A 19,593-nucleotide genomic window follows, 5' to 3' on the forward strand; every position below is an offset into this window, starting at 1 on the left:
CGAGCTTGTATCTCATGCACCAGCTACAAAAAAAAGAAATTCACATAGCTGACGTCAGTCTGACATCATGTAAGGCGGTCTCTTGCTCAGTCCATTTATGTGCCTCCACTTTGGACCAGCCTATTGGGTGGGGTGGAGTGGATTTTTTATTTTTAGGGGGGGGGTGGGGATGGCCTAAAATATAGACTTTGAGCTAACACATTTGTTAGGGGTGGAAGTGCTCTTAAGTCTCCAGCAAAAAAAAAAAATGAAAATATAACAAAATAAGTCGGTACAAAAATCAAAAGAAATGAAAATGATGTTAAAAAAGGTTATCGAACACGTGTCGATTACAACATCAAACTTGACCCAACTCTCTCGTATCCGTTCACGTGGCAAACATGAAAAAGCATCCCGCTTCTATGCCGTTCTTGGTAGTTGATCCTCTCTCTCTCTCTCCATCCTCCCACTCTCACCCTCCGACTTCCATTCCATGCGATGGAGCTTCAGCTTAGCTCAATCGAAACGTCACTAAAATGGTGCTCTCCTTTTGTCCCTAACTTTCTCAGATTCATCATCTTTCTCTGAAAATTCGATTCCCATCTGGCTCTCAATATTCTCTCCCACAACTTTTATCAAACACTTTGCATCCCAACAAAAAGTCAATGATGCTTCGAACCCCACATTTGTACGATTCAAATACCTCCATGTTCCCTCTCTTGGCATCTCCCCCTTCATCTCACAGTAGTGCTTCATGCACAGTGGCTTCTCCTGTCATCGAAATGGGGTAATTCTCTTTTACTTCTCTGTTTTCTTGATTTTTTTTATATGATTGATTGAATTTTCAGCTTTTTGGTTTGAATTTTCATTTTTTATGCACTTGGGGTCCGTTTTAACGAAAAAGCTTTGGTGGGTTTTGTTTTAAATTAATAAAAATGAATACTTTTCAACTTTCAAGTTTAAAGAATATCATACAGAATTATACCAAAATGTATGTGTAGGAGTGCAACTACCAGTATTTTATGTTATGGAAATATAGTGGTTTGTGATGAATCATTTGGGTTATTGTTGATTTCGGCGTTGATGGTTTATTAGATTGAAGTGGAGTAAACATGGATCGGGTAGCAATCCGCAAGGAGTTGTCAGAAAGGCATGTTTATCTTTCGATAATGCAGGGAATCGAACTTTGTATTTATTTTGGTTTTGCATTGTTGGTAATTATATGGATGGACTTCTGGCATAGGTTAGACCAGGAATGGGGCCAGGCATAGTACAGCCAGTGCTTACGGTCAGCGTGCTCAAGAACGTGTACTTGAGGTAGTTACTTCTTTTCATATAGGATCATATCTTTGCCTTCTATATCTGCTGGCTGAAACTTCCAAATTATGTAATATTCATAAATACAATACTAAAACAGTGATGATTCATCTATGTTTGAGAGCCAGAAACTGATTGATGACTTTTTTCCTTAATCAACTCCTTGCCAATGCCAGAATGGGAATATTTCACATTTTCATGTGTTCACTGTCTGTGTAGGAAGAAGCCACCCAACTGTCAGAATCGAGCCCATCATGGAAACTTTTCCCAGGTCAAGCTTTTCCGTTGGGTGTATCAGAAGTTGACAGTGGGATAAATTTTGCTATCTTTTCACAGCATGCAACTGCTGTCACACTATGCTTATCATTTCCAGAGAGGTAACATTGTAGTACCATTTTGTTTGTTGGTAAATATATTTGTACACTCATGTATATATGTAGTTATGTACATATGTATACAATACCAGGTCTGTTATGTTGCAGATTGACAATTTAACAATATTACTGAAACTTGAGGTCTGTATTGGGGCTGAAATTTGACTCGGATGAAGGCCCTTTATGTATCTCCACATTGTGTGCTTTTTGTAAAAGAGTGGTTGAGAGCATTCATCATTCTTTTTTCAGATTGTCCATTGACTCCATTCACTATGCAAATATGGATTAGGTTTATGCATATTTTTCAAGGTTCTAAAAGGCGTTGGGCGCTAGTTGGGCAGCAAGCAGGGGCTAGCGCCTAGGCGGTTTTTAAATTTTTAACTAAATTTATTAGATAACATTTAAATACATGTCTACTTATACTTATAAAAAATATATAATTGTATTAGAATACATAAATTGCAAAATAGAATGATATAAATTATAAAGTAGTAGAACATATTGAAAACAGGGGAACATGAATATAATTAGTGTTAATCCAAGTTCCAACAAGTCTCTTACAATTTATTTGAAAAAGTAAAATGAAAAATGGAAGTTATCTATATTCTGTCTAAGTGGGAGTTGCAACCTAGGTGGTCTAGGCGGGTGCCTACATAAATGATCCGCTTGCCCTGAAATGACCTAACCTGGGTCTAGGCGCCCTTTCTTATTTTTTAAATGCCTAGGGATTAATTGTGACGGTGGCCAACCACCTAGCTCTTAGGCGGGGCCTAGGCGGCCAAAAGCGGGGATTTGTAGAACAATGATATTTTTGAAGTGGCCGGGGTTTGGCCTAAAAATTTTCATTCCTAGGTGGAAGCTTACTTGAGTACTAGACTATCACAAGGGCAATTATTGTTTTGTGCTGTCTCAGCTTGTTGGCAGCAGTTTCCCATTGTTTGAAACAAATTAGATCAGTTTTTCTTATAGGAAACTGGAAAAAGTAGATTTTCAACTTCTCCATGGACATGTTTTCTTCGTTAGAGGGAGCTTTGATCTGAATGTAACTTGATTTCTTTTTTAAGTTCAAACTGTAGTTTTGATGTAGATGGATCACGGACATCTTCTGCAGCCTTTTTGGAGATATTCGTTCTTTCTTTTTAGTCCTATAAAAAAAAAAAGTCATCTTTCAAATAATATCTTTGATTTTTTCTTTTTGGTTTAAAATGCTCAGTTTATATATTGTTGTTACTGGATGTATTCATCTGTTGACTGATGCTTTTAATGAATATAATTTTGTCATGGTAAGGCTTGGAGGGCTGGATGGTGGAATGATGGACCTGCCTTTGGATCGTAATGTTAACAAGACCGGTGACATTTGGCACATATGTATCCAGGTAGTATTTGATTTAGGTTACTCAAAGCACTACCTGTCTCTGAGATGTCCTTGATTTAATGATGGCGTTAGTTCTTTGCTGGCACACACACTACTCATGATAATGAAATTATTTCTTCCTAGGATTTGCCCAGGAGCAATGTTCTTTATGGTTATCGTATGGATGGGCCACGAGGTTGGCATCAGGGACATCGATTTGACAGCAGCATTGTGCTTGTGGATCCTTACACAAAGCTAGTTGAAGGCCGTCGAATTTTTGGAGATACCACAAAAAAGTTATCTAAATTTCTTGGAACTTATGATTTTGATAGCTTGCCCTTTAACTGGGGAGACAACTACAAGCTCCCAAATATACCTGAGGTAAATATGGTTGTACGGTTGTCATGCAGTGAACAGGATAAATTGTGGTCTTGATACATTTGTTCAATCAGATGGAAATTTGATAGTTCCTCTTTCTTTCTCCCCTCAACATCACATCTTATGGTTTACGAGAAAACTCATAACTGAATGCATTTTTATTAATATCTGTATTATTTATATGCTCATAGTTGATATGACTTAATTTTCTAATAAATGATATTTTCGTTTTTTTAGCCAACTAAACATTTGATGCTCCATCTTGTTTCTGAGTTACATGTAGACTTCAAATACATCGCATCACATCTCAACCTGTATGTTGTCTGCTGTTTTTTCAGAAGGATCTTGTTATCTACGAAATGAATGTTCGTGCATATACAGCTGATGAATCCAGTGGTTTGGATCCTGATATACGTGGTAGCTACCTTGGTGTGATCCAGAAGGTATTAATTGGTTCTACCAAGAAGAATGAGAATCTATCTATCTAATAGCATTTTAATACAAAGTGCAATATCTGAATCAATTATCTGATTGCTCCCTTCAACTCTATCCTTCTTTAACTTGATTTTATAACATTTTACGTTTGTTTTTTGAAATTTCAATTGTTTTCTTCTGTTTTCAAGCAACACTCCATACATGATATTTACCAGAAAACTATAACTAAGTTACGGTAAGGAGCTACTTCTGGAGAGACATGCATAATGGTATCTAAGTTTTTTCTTCTTTCTTTTCATTTGAAAAGATGGTCTCTTAGGTTTTTATCTGCTGCCTCACTTTTAATTAAAAAAAGAACTTTAATTTTTGGTGTGAGCTCTATAATTGTCTGAAGTGATGCCCAGTTGCCTATAAATATGCCTATTAAAAACCAAATTTGTTGCTAAGTTGTTCCGACCGGATACGATTTCCATGAGACAAGACTAGTGAACCTTTATGCCCTCAGAAGAAGTTGTCTTACGGGCCTTGGTTCTTATGTGCTTGAAGATTTGTTTTACAATGTGAATACTTCTAGTGCTTTCTTAAATGAAATAAAGTTTGGCAAGTTCAAGATTGATCATGAATCATGACAACATATACTGCCTTGCAGTTCCACGTATAAATAATTGAAATTGCATCTTCAACTATTAAATTGCTATCCTTTACAGTTCCATGTATGATGGACTTCTCTGATTTTTCCCCTCCATTTTAATCGTTAGATTCCACACCTTCGAGAGCTTGGTATCAATGCAGTGGAACTGCTGCCGGTTGTCGAATTTGATGAGTTTGAGTTCCAGAGGAGACGAAATCCTAGAGATCACATGGTGTTTAAATCAACTTCTCTTCATTTGTTACTGAATTTTATAATATATACCTTGCTGTAGCTTTCTTTGTAACTTCTCTTCATAGTCTGAGATGAAAATCTAGATGTTGTCAATTAAAAATGGGACATTTATATTGATAAATGAAGAAATGGATCTGATGAGAACTTAAAACCAACATTGTGCAGGAGAAAAATCCATCTAATGAATCACCATCAACCCAAATTATGTTATGACATTATCCTCAGTATCACAGGTCATTTTGTATACTGTATATGAAGTCATTGCCACAGATAGATGCTAGTGACTGACAAGTTGGATACCCTAGGTGGTTTCAAAGTTTAAGCTGGTTATTCGAGGCGTCTCAACAAGATGATCTTTCAATAATTGTAGATAATTATTGTGTATTTTTCTTTTTCCAATTTTTAAATCCTGTAAGCATTAACTGTTACCATGGTCAAGTGATCTAATTTGTATAACACTGTGTATGTATGGCTTCTTTTTCTTTGAAGATAAACACATGGGGCTACTCGACAATAAATTTCTTTGCTCCTATGAGCCGCTATGCAAGTGCTGGTGGAGGACCCCTTAAAGCTTCTCAGGAATTTAAACAAATGGTTAAAGCCTTGCATGGTGCTGGGATAGAGGTAAAGTATGTCTTTTCTGCAAAGTTCCTAATATTGCAGTTGTGAAACCTTATCCTTTTGGACAGGTCATTTTGGATGTTGTCTATAATCATACTAATGAAGCTGATGATGCCAACCCCTATACAACTTCATTTCGCGGCATAGATAATAAGGTGATGTCATACTTCTGTTATGAGTATTTTAGTTACACTATTTTCATGCCTTGACTATGTATGTTAATCCCCAAACAGTTGGAATTAAGGCTTAGCAGCTCAACTAGATTTTACTGCCATCAATTAGAGAGAAAATTTCCTTGCACCTCCTAGGTCTTAAAGACTGCAATTTAATCAACTATATAAGAGCGAATTGATTCATTTTAGTCTCTATAAATATCGTTCATTTAATCTAAGCTTGAATTTTGCTAATAATGAGGCTACAACTGTTTAGGGTTCTGAATTTTGGAGTTAACCTACAATTTCTAATTCGGAGTTAACCTACATGGTTCCCTTGTGGAATAAACTTCTGGCTGTGGCAGGATGTACAACTTTAAAACACTGGACATCTATTTTAAAATAAAGTATTGGAGGTATTATTTCAGATTTTCTTTATAAATGATGCATCCTACGTTACAGGTTTACTACATGCTGGACGTAAACAACAATGGCCAATTACTTAACTACTCTGGCTGCGGTAATTAATTCAAATGTCTTTACTAACTGTGTTCTTACCTGCAAATTGTCACTTCTTGTAGAGATATCTATAAAATGAACTTTCTAGTCTCTTCTATTAATTATCCGTCTCATGTGATTTACGGATATTCCGATGGTGCTGTTTTATTGAAGGCAAAGTGTATGGAATGTTTATATAGTATCAATGTGTTATAACTTATATCACATAGATATGGAATTGATTTGTCAATGAAGGGAAGGTGTATGTATTTTGCCAAATTAAACTTTGAAAGTGACAATTTTTGGACTGTACTGCTGGATTTTGGACGCAAAACATGATTGACTTTGAATGTTAAAACTAGCATTGTTAATATCTGAAGTTCTAAGATTTTGTTTCAGGGAACACATTAAACTGTAACCATCCTGTTGTCATGGAGCTCATTCTTGACAGTTTAAGACATTGGTAGGACACAATTCATAGAGTACTAATTCATAGAAGGATTGTAACATATATATTTTTTAACTTATTGTGTTGTCATCTGTTTCAATCTGTTGGCATTTCTATCCATCTGGCGATTAACATTGTAATTGTATTTGTGATGTCTTTTATCATTTGACACAATATTGTAATCATTGTTTATAAACTTGTTCAAATGTGATATATGACATAAAAGTCTATAACCTTAGTGCCCCCTATACCCTTACACCTTTTTTTTTCCTTAGTACTTTCATGGAATTATACCTTCTCCCATGATTCAGGAAATGAATTAATATTTAGGCGAAAATGACCCGTAATTTCATTTAATATTGTTGAACTTAAGTTGGCCAATCCAAACTAATTGGCAATGGTCAGAGAAGCCCAAAAGTTTGTATATTGTGGTGCAAGACTTAGAATTCCCGATTTGGGATTTTATATTCTCATTAAGCCCTGGCCCTTGTGGCTAGACTCAGTCGAACATGTAGATCTATTGTACTGGGTGATGTGGAGCATGTGTGGCCAAATTGGGCTGGACAAGTGGAGAAATTGCCTGTTATGGTGTCATGTTAGTATTAGAGCATGCAACCCTTAACCAATTGGCCATGAGTGAAAGGCCTGGAGTTTATACATTCTGATGCAACACTTGAGAATTTCCAGCGTAAGAAGTTTAAATTTTTCGACAAAAATGATTAGTATAATATTTTCCCTTGTCTCATAAATCGTCTTCATTCATTGATTTATACAATGAATAGCTATTTCATATCAAGCTTCATACTTCATCTTTTGTTACACATTTTCAGGGTTACTGAATATCATGTGGATGGATTTAGATTTGACCTTGCCAGTGTTCTTTGTCGGGGAGCAGATGGGACTCCTCTTGACGCACCACCACTTATTAGGGTAAGTTATTTGCAAACCATACGGAAGTTTGCTCCGTGTATCTAGTTTTAAAATCGATATCTTTGTTATTCTGAATTCCTGAAAATGTCCGTTGTTACTTTTATAGTTACAAGTTGGTGGCCATTGCTATGGGCATAATTATATGTGATTTTCCATGTAGACCTGCCTTGTAGTTAATGAGTGAAGTTCTAGATGTTTAGTTATGTGAGGATTGACTAGCCTTGTTTGTTGGACCAGGCTATTGCAAAAGATGCCATCTTATCAAGATGTAAAATCATTTCCGAACCTTGGGATTGTGGAGGCCTTTATCTTGTTGGAAGATTTCCAAATTGGGACAGGTAATTCATTTTACAAATTTACAATTCATCATAGTTATGCGGGAGACGCTCTTAGCCTGAGATTTCTACAAATAAAAGTTACTTTCTTGTCAAAGAAAAAAGAGGACACTTTTTTGCATCCTCTAATTTTATTTATGTAATTTTTTTTTTCTTTGTGTGAATAAAGTTGGCTTGCCGGAAAAATGTAACAATTCATTGTCTCCATGTTTTTATTGTTTGGTGAAGGATGCGAATGTTGATGTTAGTGGAGATATTGGAAATATGCATAGAATGATAATTTTGAATTGAACCTGAGGTAATGTAAAACCAGTTATTAATGCATCAATAAACATGTGGTTGTACTGGCTGGTAGCCAATTACAGGTTCATTATAATGCATGCAGTGGATTTGACTTGTCCGACACTTTTACTTTTAGTAATAGACACAAAGAGCTTAAGAAAAATTGGATACATTGACAAGGCCTCATAATTGGACTTGGACCAAGAGACTTAATCTTATGATTTAAGATACTATTTTCTTTTCATATTGTATTTACTATGCACTGTATCCATCACTTCGTTTCATCATAAAACTGGGCATTTCAGGGATCGTCTGTATGCATTTCAGGCGATTGTTAACAAATGTGGTATTGCAGCCACACAAAAGAAAAAAGAAACAACAAACAGATAATTGAAATGTGGCTTTCCTAGTTGGAATTTTGACAAGAGAATAAAACTTTAATTTTTGGCAAAGGGGCTCTGGCCTTCTCCCTTCTGTTGGTATTTCAATATTGGTAGAGACATATTATTCTCTCCCTCAAAATATAAGGACTCAGAGGTTGGTTTCCTCTTGAGCAGTCCTAACTTGTTTCTTTTACGTGGTGGGCACTCTTTTCTCTTATGGTGCTCGTGGTAACTAGAGATTACTCTCTCATAATCTCATTAGAGTCCTAACTTGGTTCCATTTTTCATTGTACTTGCTCTTGGTGTTTGGTGTTTTCTTTAATACTTTTCCACCAGTACATGGCACACAATCTTTATTGTAGCTAATGCACGCATCCACTAGGAGTCTAGTATGAAGGACTTTTAAACCATCCAACGTCTCATTGTGCATGGATTAATATTTCAAAGGTCTCATTTATCCTAATTACAATAATATAATCAATACAAGACATGAATTTTATCATTCCAGATCCAGACGTATTGACCAATATTGGTGCTTTGCAAACAAAGTTTCTTTGCGGGGCTATACTAAAAATAGATGATTGAAAATTATAGCTTTGTCAATGATCACAAGGGAAGCTAAGATAATTAATTATAATAATTTTGAGATTCTGATGTTACCTCTGCCCTTTGAAGTGCACTCGACCTGGTACTTTTTTTTTTGAAGAGTTATATACCAATTTGTTTGTAAAGATCCTTGTATGCCTGTGAAAGTTTGGGTGGCTCTCCCCCATTACTCATGAGATTCCTTTAATGCAGGTGGGCTGAATGGAATGGGAAATATCGTGATGACTTAAGAAGATTTATAAAGGTATTCTTAAGAAATGACAGTCGTCTTAGATGCTCTATAACATATCCACGCTCTTAACTTTAACGCAAAGTACAAGAACTGATATAACAGCAAATATTAAAGTGCAAGTATGGATTATTACTCAAAAGGGATTTCCTCTCATTTGAATCCATAAAGGCTGAATTAGATAAGCAAGGGCCTGCATAAGATTCAATACATTCATTTATTTAGATCAGTGGATGCTTTTTGACGCTTTGCCATAAACTGATGCAGTGGGATTAAGTTTAGTGTATATGTCATTTTGTTCAGTGTTAACACTGTTATGATATTTCTTTTTACTGCCATGAACTTTCTTTAATCACTGCATTTATATTTGTCTTCCTCTTTTGCTTGGCATGACTTTTACCATTTTATGGTTGTTGTTATTTGTACCTTCTGAGTACCACTTTCTTGTATTTTATTGTGTGGTTTAGGGAAGCTAAAGCAACATTTGGATTATAAATTACATAAAGCCACACACACACACATGTATACACATACATATATGTATATTTACATATTCAGATTTTTCATTGAATTTCCTTTATACAGGGTGACTCTGGTATGAAAGGAAGTTTTGCCACTCGCGTTTCTGGATCTGCTGACCTTTACAAAGTAAGTTTTTTCATCAATATTATTGCATTATACTGTTTTCCGTTTACTATCATTTCCTTTTTCTATTCATAACTATCAATTTGGTATTGTTGATGTTCACCATGCAAACTTGTTAAGCTGCCTAATCTGTATTTTGAATTTCAACTGGGATGATTTGTCCCAGCTTGAAAATTCAATAAAATTGAACATGGAACCGGGTTCAGTACTGGGATCGAAAACTTATCCCCCAAGTTTTATTGTCTCGAGTGAAGTTAGATGCGGGGATACCCCATTACAATCAAAAGAACAGAATGCCTTTTATTTCATATTAAGGCAGCCATACATCTTTTCTGAAAATGATATTTTTTCTCCACAAACTATCTTGATTAAAACTGGTTCCAGTACCCTCATTACTGAAATTTTTGTATTCTGATGCAACCAAAGTACCCTCATGCTCATGCTTAATATGATTGAATGTGCTTTTTTCCTTTCTAGTTTCTACAATACCCCAAAACTCTTTTTAGGTTTATGGTTCTTTTTTCTATCACCTTGGATAATAGAAAGATGTAGAGTATCTGATTTCACGACCTTGAACTACAATTATTGATGTAGAGTATCTGATTTCACGACCTTGAACTACAATTATTATTTCTTCTGTTTTATCAACTTATCAACTTCTTAATCTGGATTTGTATTATTTTACTCTCTTTTCATCTGAGAACTTGTTTGGCTTCTGTTGAATGTACTACCATCCTGTAGTAAACGTACATTGCATCGTTTTTTCTACTACTAGCTAGTTGTTTAGCTGCAAGTCTGCAGCTGTGTTGTATTTTTTATTTATTTGTGTTTTACATTTTAATGCAAGCTCTGGTTACATGTTCTCATTATTTTCACTTATTCCACAGGTGAATAAGCGCAAACCCTATCACAGTGTTAATTTTATTATTGCGCATGATGGGTTCACACTGTATGATCTTGTTTCATACAATTTCAAGGTACTTCAACATTTGTTAATACATCAATTGTTTTTTGTTTATTTAAGTCTACATCATCCAGTATGTCGCTTCATTGTTGATTTTGTAGCACAATGATGCTAATGGAGAAGGAGGAAACGATGGAAACAATGATAATTTGAGCTGGAATTGTGGTCATGAAGGTAGGGCTAAATTCGACTCTTGCTCCTTGATATATTTTGTTATTATTCTAGCTTTAGTGTATTGGCAGGATTGAAAATTTGTAGTCAAGGCCACAGGGCATCAACAAAATTGATGCATCATTTTTATTTTCAAACTAGCATTGTATTAGTCTGTGTACTGGGGAGCCCTGGAGGGGGTGGTTATTAGTATAAATTCTACATCTTAAAAATAAAATTTCATGTCCTATCTCTGTCTTTGATCTATCTCTATCAAGGCATTAGATTTGATATTTTTGTTATCTTCACTAACTTCCTAAGTGCCTAGGTAGTTTAAGTTTTAATCATTGTAATTACAATGATAGTATCAAGTGTTAACTATCCGTTTCCATGTTATGTAAAACCACAAAGTAAATAAATATGGTGTACGTAGAGAAGATGAAACTACTCGTGCAAATGGGACATGCCAGTTCTCTATTGCAGTTGTCATGTATAAACATACTGCCTAATTAAAAAATTATATTATATTTTGTCCCTGCAGCATTAGTTTGTGTTTCTACTTGCATGTGTTGAAATTTCATTTTTTCCACATTTATTTGACAGGAGAGACCAATGATTCTACCATTAAAGCTATTCGCTCCCGCCAAATGAAAAACTTTCATTTGGCATTAATGATATCCCAGGTAAATTTATTCAAAATCTAATTTCATGTGTCATATCTTATGCATGCGTTATCTTGCTTTCCGTTTGAGCTATATTAAACTTGGTAAGTTCAGACTTCAGATACGTGGTCTCAAAATTCAGATTTTACTTGATATTTTCTGAATTTGGAAGCATTGAAAATTATTATACCTCCAGTATAATCATGTACTCTTGCTAGACAAATCTTTTTCGGGTCTAGCAGCATTAATATCTTAAAAATACTTAATTTGCACCGTGCAACTTTGAGCACATTTAGTGCTGATGTAAGCATCTGAATGCACTTGATCAGGGAACCCCAATGATGCTGATGGGGGATGAATACGGGCATACTCGACATGGAAATAACAACAGTTATGGACATGATACTGCTCTTAACCATTTCCAGTGGGGACTGGTAAAGTTGTTTTATTTGGCTTTTGTTCAACTTTAATCTATGACTGGCATGTAATAATCATTTGGCATGGCAGTTGGAGGCACGGAAGAACAATCACTTCAGGTTTTTCAAGGAGGCGATAAAGTTCCGACAAGCACATCGCGTATTTGGTCGTGATACATTTCTTGAGAAAGTAATCTCCTTTTCCTTTTGTTTTATTTTTCGATGCATTCATGCTTGAATTTGAACTTTTACGGATCCACTTGTTCCAAGACTCATTGAACAATTATTGGTGTAGTATGATGTGACATGGCATGAAGACAACTGGTACAACTATGAGAGCAAATTCCTTGCATTTACGTAAGGACTTATGCCTATCTTCTTTGTAAAGTACAGATATTTGATACCGTAAATTTGAACATGCTTTCAAAGGTATTGCTTGAGGGGAGTGGATGAGTAATTTATTTATTAAGTGATCACGTCTTTCTTCAAGGTATCCTTACGTTTGATGGCTGTTGGTCCTTAATGTGGTTTTGTACTTTTGAGCATCCGCTGTTAAGTTAGATACTCAGCACCTGGAAAAGCATCTGATTTTTCCCTTGTTTTTTCCATTTTCTGCTAACAGCAGAGTCTTGGACTTGATTCTATGGCTTGCTGTATAGCATTTTCTGTTTTCTGTTTTTTCTTTTTCAATTTTTAGTTCTCTTTATAGAAACTTTAACCTTGAAGGTTAAAGTCCAAGACTGTTAAATGCATCGGAAACATAGACATTGACACTTTTGTTTTGCAGGTTTCATGACAATAGTGAAGGTGACATCTATTTGGCATTCAATGCTCATGACTGTTTTATTACAGTTCCAATGCCCGCACCACCGGTCAAGAGGAAATGGTTTCGAGTGGTTGGTTTTTTTTTTCCCACTTCTAGTGCATAATCCTCTTCGTTTTCTGGTTCACCAAAATACCTGCATTTTTTACTGTATGCAGACCTTTAGAAATTCATAGATTGCGGCTTCCGTTCATTTTGCTTCTTATTATCATCCCTCATGCAAATAGCCCCGGTGATTCGAATAGTGGTTGACTTCAATGAAATGGAGCATATGTGTTCATTTCTTTATCATTATCATCCATTTCCAAACTCAACTGATACAAATCCTGTTGAATTCCAGGTTGACACTAATTTGGTGTCTCCCAATGACATCGTGCCTGGTGGCGTCCCAGGCATTGCAGGCACTTACAACATGGCCCCCTTCTCCTCAATTCTTCTTCAAGCAAAGTGATGACATAGCATTCCGAAGCTGCCTGCGGATGAGTTTTCCAAATGAAGTGGATTATCTGGAAGCTGGGTGAAGAATTCGGGTTCTTTCGATCTAGTACAAGATTTTCTAGTTTCATTCTTAAAACTCCTCCAGCTCTAGAAATGCATGCTCATGTGACTGGGACAAGTAAAGTAAGTACAGAGTAGTTCAAATCACCAATAAGAGGAGCCACCAGCCTCAACCTTGTATATGCAGGGAGCTATGAAGACGTGTAATTACTAGAAATAAACAAGGTTCGTAGTGAAATTAAATATGAACAAATGAAACACTTGTAACTTATTTGGTATCCGAAAATTTTATGTAAAATTACTCTAATTATCGAAGTATTTGAATAGAAAGATCGATTACTCGTGTTGTACGGTCACCCAATGAACACCAATGCCTGAGGAAACGGAGAAAATCAGGGCTACCGCGTACAAAAGCTCTCCCTCGGATTGTGGGAAGGCGTCTTGCGCAACAGCCCGACCAAGATACTTTTTTGACGAGGATCTGCAAGAAAAACTTTGCACTTTTGACTTGATCAAGAGCAGTGAAGAGATTGTTGTCTAATTGTCTTATGATGCAACAGGGGGTAGCTAGACAAGTGAATCACACCAACTATAACACATGTATGTAATCGAGAAAACGGTAGCAATGATCTTTTAATTTTAATTTAATTTGAGCAATAGACCCTCAACTAAAATACCATGACCATTGGTCCCTCCAACCCATTAAAATGTGTAGTTATGATCATTTTCATCAACTTAGTCAGAATTCTGTCAAAATGAATCATGTCAGAATGATCATTCCTACAGTTTGGTTAAAGTTGAGAGACAATTACTCCAACTGCGTTAAAGTTGATAGATCATTTCTCCAATTGAGTTAAAGTTGAGGGACAATTTCTACAATTTTTTTCATTTAGTTTTCCATATTTGCCTCTTGATTCAGCCTCATGTAGGTGGCACATGACTCATTTTGATGGAAGTTCTAACGGAGTTGATGAAAATGACCATAGTTGCATGTTTTAATGAGTTCAGGGACCAATGATCATGAATTTTTAGTTAATGGACCATTACTCCAATTGAGTTAGAGTTGAGGAACAATTTCTACAATTTCCTCTATGAAATATAAAAGTGGTTGTGTTTGGGAATTTCCAACTCTCTACGGTCTACATCCACTCTTACCCATATTTTTGGGCATCGGTGTATACTTTTGAAGATTTGTTTTTTTAAAAAAAAAAAAACAAATACGATATTCATTAACATAATGCAGAATTCGTACAAGTTGAGGGTAGTGTGCTAAGTGGGCCTCGATAAAAACCTTGATGGGCTTTTCAACCCCGGTCTAAGGAAAAGAGCGTCCCGCACAAACAAAGAGCTACCTTCAAAAGTACAATAGAAATTGAAATTACATGCCTTCCTCAAACAAAAGATAGTGGATCAAATCCGGAGGTTCCTCAAACCACAGTACATCATGGAAACAACTGGTGCCCATCTGTGCAAGGCGATGAGCAACTGAATTTCCTTCCCTTTGAATATAACCACACTCCACATAAGGCAGCTCCAAAAAGAAAGACCTCAAGTCATTTATAATCGTTCCCAAACTGGAATCATCGTCCCCTTTTCCTGCCATAGCAGCAACCACAACTGATGAATCCCCTTCAAATATGACCTTGACTGCAGGTGACCAAAACCTCTTAAAATACTCCATAGCATGACAAGCAGCAATTAGCTCTGAATGCAGAGCCGACGTTGACCCCTCAACAGGTCTCGCGGTAGCTCCCAAGAATCCTCTCGTATGATCTCTAACCACTACACCATAACCCCCCTAGAAGCACCTTTACTCCATGCACCATCAAAATTACATTTGATCCATCCCACCCTAGGTTTCTTTCATTTTTGAAACACTCGAGCCGTCCCCAGGGTAAGGGGTTTGTGCCATCTATGAAATTCATACAACCAACCTTCAGTCCTCAAAACTATCTCCTGCAGTGGCAAACTAGTCCCAGTCTACAACACCTCATTTCTATGCTTCCAAATTGCCCAAATCAGCATCAACCAAAGCGCAAAACCCACCATGGGAAGATTCTGCGCACAAAACTCCATCCACTGCATGAAAGGCATTCGGACCCACCTATTATCCACCCTCAACCCCAAACTTCGAAACCACACAGCTCTCGCCAAGTTACAATTACGAAGAACATGCTCAACTGATTCTATCGGTACCCCATAGACCACACACACCACTTCCCCTAATACTTTCTTTTTACTCAGATTTAGGCGTGTGGGTAATGAATCCAAGCAAGCACGCCAAACACAGATTTTCACTTTCCCCGGGACACTAGCATTCCAAATCTTCTTCCAGGACTTCTCCCCCAATCCACCAAAAGAAAATGAAGAACCTGCAACACTAGGGCCATTATTATCAATTATACTCCGAGCCACCTGATAGACACTTCTTACTGAGAACTTCCCATTCCTTTCGTAATGCCATATACGCATGTCTTCAACATCCCGAACGCTAAGCGGAATACTTTGGATTAGTTCCTCTTCCTCTGATGAAAAAAGACCACTCAACAACTAGATATTCCACTACTTTGGTGCTCCACACAATAGCTCTTCCACCTTGGCCTCCATGTCCCAGGGCCTCGGTGGTGGTGTTAAAATTCAGAAAAAGAGTCCCGCGGGATCCAATTGTCCTTCCAAATTCTGATGTTTTGCTCGTTGCCCACTCGCCATCAATGACCTTTATCAATGATCCGTCTCGACGCTGCGATACTCTTCCACACATACGAACTAGTAGGAGTCACAGTTGCATCCATAAATGTGGACCTAGGAAAGTATTGAGCTTTAAAGACCTTAAAAACAAGAGCCTTCGGTTGTTAAAGAAACCTCCAAGCTTGTTTAGCCAACAATGACAAATTAAAAGCATAGAGATCATGAAAACCTAATCCCCACTCATACTTTGGCTTACACAACTGTTTCCAATTGAGCCATGTATTTTCTGCCTGCCCGTATCACCACTCCACCAAAACTTTGCTAACATCCTATTTAGCTCCTCACACAAAGATTTGGGAAGAAGAAAGCATTGCATAGAATACATAGGCAGGGCTTGAGCCACCGTTTTAATGAGTAGTTCACAACCCGTACGACTTAGTAAATCACCCTGTTCATTCAACTTTATTTCTTCCTCTCCTTCCTACCACACCATTCTTCATTCATCATTCATCGTCTATCTCACGTACTTTCCTTTTCTAGAGATTAAATGTATAAGAGAGAGTCAATTACGTAACAAGTGAGATAATTACATCAGATATAAATAGAGTAATTTTGGGAGCCACGGGGAAGTTTCTCTCCATATCCCCACAATAAAAACAAAAGGTTTCAACATTTCCCATTTGCACAGGTTGTTAACTCCACGACTCTTTCTGTGTTTCCATTCATCTTCGTCAGTAAAATTCACATTTATGCATATCAAACCAGCCATGTTTTTGGTTCACGCGATATCAACTTTTGCTTCAATTAGAAATTAAATTAATTCCACACCATAACCCTAATCAGGCACTTCCGAATCTAGTTGAAGTTTATATATGTGTGTTCAAGGAAAGCGTACAAATAATTAATTAAATAAGTTCCTAACCCTTATTTAAATGAAATCAATTTGTTTATTTGAGTCTTAATTCTTCTATTCTTTTTTAGACATACCCCAAATCCTTCTTAAGCATGTACTTTCTTCGGCCTTTTATGTGCATAACAATATTTATTGCTTGAGTACATTGTCACTGTGCATTCTCATGTCAAGCTCTGAGAGTTGTGACGGACCCCACAATGCAGGTGTTCTCTTTAATTGACTTTTAGTCTCAAACATGGCAAGTGGAGGAAGTTGATGGGAAGGTGGCTGAAAGTGATAGATTGGTAGTTCTGGATATCCTGATCGGTGCCCTCGAGCAAATGGATCGTCTGATTTGGCTGTATGATCGGAGGGGCTGGTATACGGTTAAATTGAGGTCTCATTGGACCTATGACTTGAACCGTCGGATGCATGCTCTCTAACCTTCCTCCTCTATGGTTATTGACTCGGGTATCTGGAAAAAACTATGGTCCATGCGTACCCCCCCCCCAAAACAAAAATTAGACATTTTATATGAAGTGCAATGCGCGGGGCCATAGCTACGAAGGTGAACCTCTTCCATCGCAGGTGTGCTCCTTCCCCATTATTCCCCATTTGCTATGATCAAGAGGAGTCCATTGAGCATGTCTTGCTCCTATGCCCATGGGTGGATCATGTTTGGTTTGGGGGTGCTTTAGGATTGAGAATTGTGAAGCCCGCAGTAACAACTCTATTTGCGTGGCTCGAAGGTGTATGGAACAATTATCCAGGGCATAATGAGGATAGGAGGAAAACATTGGCCTATATTGCATTTACGTTTTGGTCCATATGGAAAGCAAGATGTGAGGTGGTCTTCAATTCTAGACAACCATCCCCGGAGAGAATCATTCTTGTTGTTTCCATGGCCGCCTCTTCCTTCCTCGAGGTCTGTTCAGATCTTGGAAATACGCGAATAATGGTGAATGAGAGACCCAATGGTTCTTCTGGGTGGTTTCCACCGGCGAATGGTGTGGTTAAAATGAATGTGGGGCTGCCAGTTGGAAGGGATTAAACGAGGGCTGCCATATCAAAGTTGTTATTCGGGACTCTGCATGCCGATACTTGGCTATATGTGAGAATGAAGGAAATATGGGCTCTTAGTGTGTTGGCAACTGAGGCAAATGGGATTTTGGAGGGATGTGTGATGACTAAGCAACGAGGTTTCGAGAATATCGTGGTAGAGTCGAACTCGAATGAACTCATTTCTTGGTTGAATGGGAGCATTGATCAAAGAAACTGGGAGGTTTACTCGACCCTGTATGAGATTCGCAAACCGGGTATGGATTTCAGGTCGTGTATCTGGTTTTGGGTGCCAAGAACTAGCAATGGAGCGGCAAATTTTGTTGTCACATCCCAGACCGGCTCCGCCGTAGCACGATATTGTTCGCATTGGGCCCCGACCATGCCCTCACGGTTTTGTTTCTGGGAACTCAGATGAGAACTTCCCAGTGGGTCACCCATCCTAGGATTGCTCTCGTCCCAAACTCGCTTAACTTCGGAGTTTCGATAGAACCCGAAGCCAATGAGTTTCTAAAAGGCATCGTGCTATATGGAGGTGGGCATGTACATATAAGGCACATCACCCCATCTCTATTGGTCGATGTGGAATATTACAATCCATCCCCCTTAGGGGCCCGACGTCCTCGTCGGTACACTCGCACCACACGGCAAAGTGACTCTGATACCATTCTGTCACATCCCAGTCTCGATTCCGCCGTAGCACGATATTGTCTGCTTTGGGTCCTGGCCACGCCCTCATGGTTTTGTTTCTGGGAACTCAGACAAGAACTTCTCAGTGGGTCACCCATCCTAGGATTACTCTAGCCCCAAACTCGCTTAACTTCGGAGTTTCGATGGAACCTGAAGCTAGTGAGTTCCCAAAAAGCCTCGTGCTAAATGGAGGTGGACATGTACATATAAGGCACATCACCACCTCTTCGTTGGTCGATGTGAAATGTTACATTTGTGGCGTCGCATGTGGGTGCGGAGATGAGCGACTTAGTTTGGGTTCAACGACCCCCATCTTCATTTGTTCGAGTTCTAAACAAGGATGGCCTCCCATGCCTTGCATCCTAATTTTATGTTTTGATGGGATTAAGGTGACTTGGGGAAGCCTCTGTGTGATTGTATCTACCTCTTTCTCATTATGCCTAGTGTTGTTGGCCTGTGGTGGCATTTTGTAACTCTTTTGGCTTCAGCCTGGTTATGTTATTCTTTAGTTTTCTAAATAAATAAATAAATAATAATAATAATAATAATAATAGTAATAATAATAATAATAATAATAATAATAATAATAATAACAGCGTATTAATTGTAACTTACATAATTTCCTATCGTTTCCTCACAATTTGGATTGAAGTAACTAACTTATCAAAGAATGTTAGTACCTCAGCTGAACTACAAAACCATAATATTAACAAAAATTAAAAGGGTTTCACATTTTACGTATTTGTTTATCAATTCTAATTAAAAGTGTCTGCCAAAATAACACTGTTTTCCCGCTGCTCTTATCGTGCACAATTAGCCAACATGCATGCATGCTCTGAGATGGGTAAGATCTAAATAATATATCCATGCATGGCCCATGGGACAATATATTGACCTAGGTA

At 37.5% G+C, this 19,593-nt stretch overlaps 2 protein-coding genes across 3 annotated transcripts; both read left to right on the top strand.

The window, feature by feature from the left end:
- Nucleotides 1-371: 371 nt before the first annotated feature.
- On the top strand, nucleotides 372-13,718 carry LOC103436460 (isoamylase 3, chloroplastic-like). Of its 2 annotated transcripts, none has more exons than XM_008374884.4 (24): nucleotides 372-766; nucleotides 1,075-1,129; nucleotides 1,228-1,296; nucleotides 1,516-1,673; nucleotides 2,959-3,046; nucleotides 3,169-3,405; nucleotides 3,741-3,845; nucleotides 4,596-4,700; nucleotides 5,210-5,344; nucleotides 5,410-5,496; nucleotides 5,956-6,013; nucleotides 6,391-6,454; nucleotides 7,270-7,369; nucleotides 7,607-7,707; nucleotides 9,168-9,219; nucleotides 9,790-9,852; nucleotides 10,737-10,826; nucleotides 10,915-10,987; nucleotides 11,567-11,646; nucleotides 11,955-12,059; nucleotides 12,133-12,231; nucleotides 12,337-12,398; nucleotides 12,829-12,937; nucleotides 13,205-13,718. In XM_008374884.4, the coding sequence occupies exons 1-24, from the start codon at nucleotides 645-647 to the stop codon at nucleotides 13,313-13,315; spliced, it is 2,328 nt and encodes a 775-aa protein (XP_008373106.1). In that variant the 5' UTR covers nucleotides 372-644; the 3' UTR covers nucleotides 13,316-13,718. The 2 variants fall into 2 exon arrangements, with proteins under 2 accessions (XP_008373106.1, XP_070683366.1); XM_070827265.1 differs by having other exon boundaries at nucleotides 446-766; nucleotides 1,223-1,296.
- A 3,768-nt stretch (nucleotides 13,719-17,486) lies between these two features.
- LOC139198110 (uncharacterized) lies at nucleotides 17,487-17,993 on the top strand. Its single transcript, XM_070826373.1, has one exon. The coding sequence runs from the start codon at nucleotides 17,487-17,489 to the stop codon at nucleotides 17,991-17,993; it is 507 nt and encodes a 168-aa protein (XP_070682474.1).
- Nucleotides 17,994-19,593: the final 1,600 nt, after the last annotated feature.

The sequence above is a fragment of the Malus domestica genome, chromosome 08 (assembly GCF_042453785.1).
Source record: "Malus domestica chromosome 08, GDT2T_hap1".
NCBI classification, from domain to species: domain Eukaryota; kingdom Viridiplantae; phylum Streptophyta; class Magnoliopsida; order Rosales; family Rosaceae; genus Malus; species Malus domestica.

Coding starts and splice junctions, on each gene's coding strand:
- LOC103436460 (XM_008374884.4), top strand. CDS start 645: ATGATGCTTCGAACCCCACATTTGTACGATTCAAATACCTCCATGTTC. Junction 767..1,074: donor TCTCCTGTCATCGAAATGGG/GTAATTCTCTTT, acceptor ATGGTTTATTAG/ATTGAAGTGGAGTAAACATG. Junction 6,455..7,269: donor CTTGACAGTTTAAGACATTG/GTAGGACACAAT, acceptor ACACATTTTCAG/GGTTACTGAATATCATGTGG.
- LOC139198110 (XM_070826373.1), top strand. CDS start 17,487: ATGCGCGGGGCCATAGCTACGAAGGTGAACCTCTTCCATCGCAGGTGT.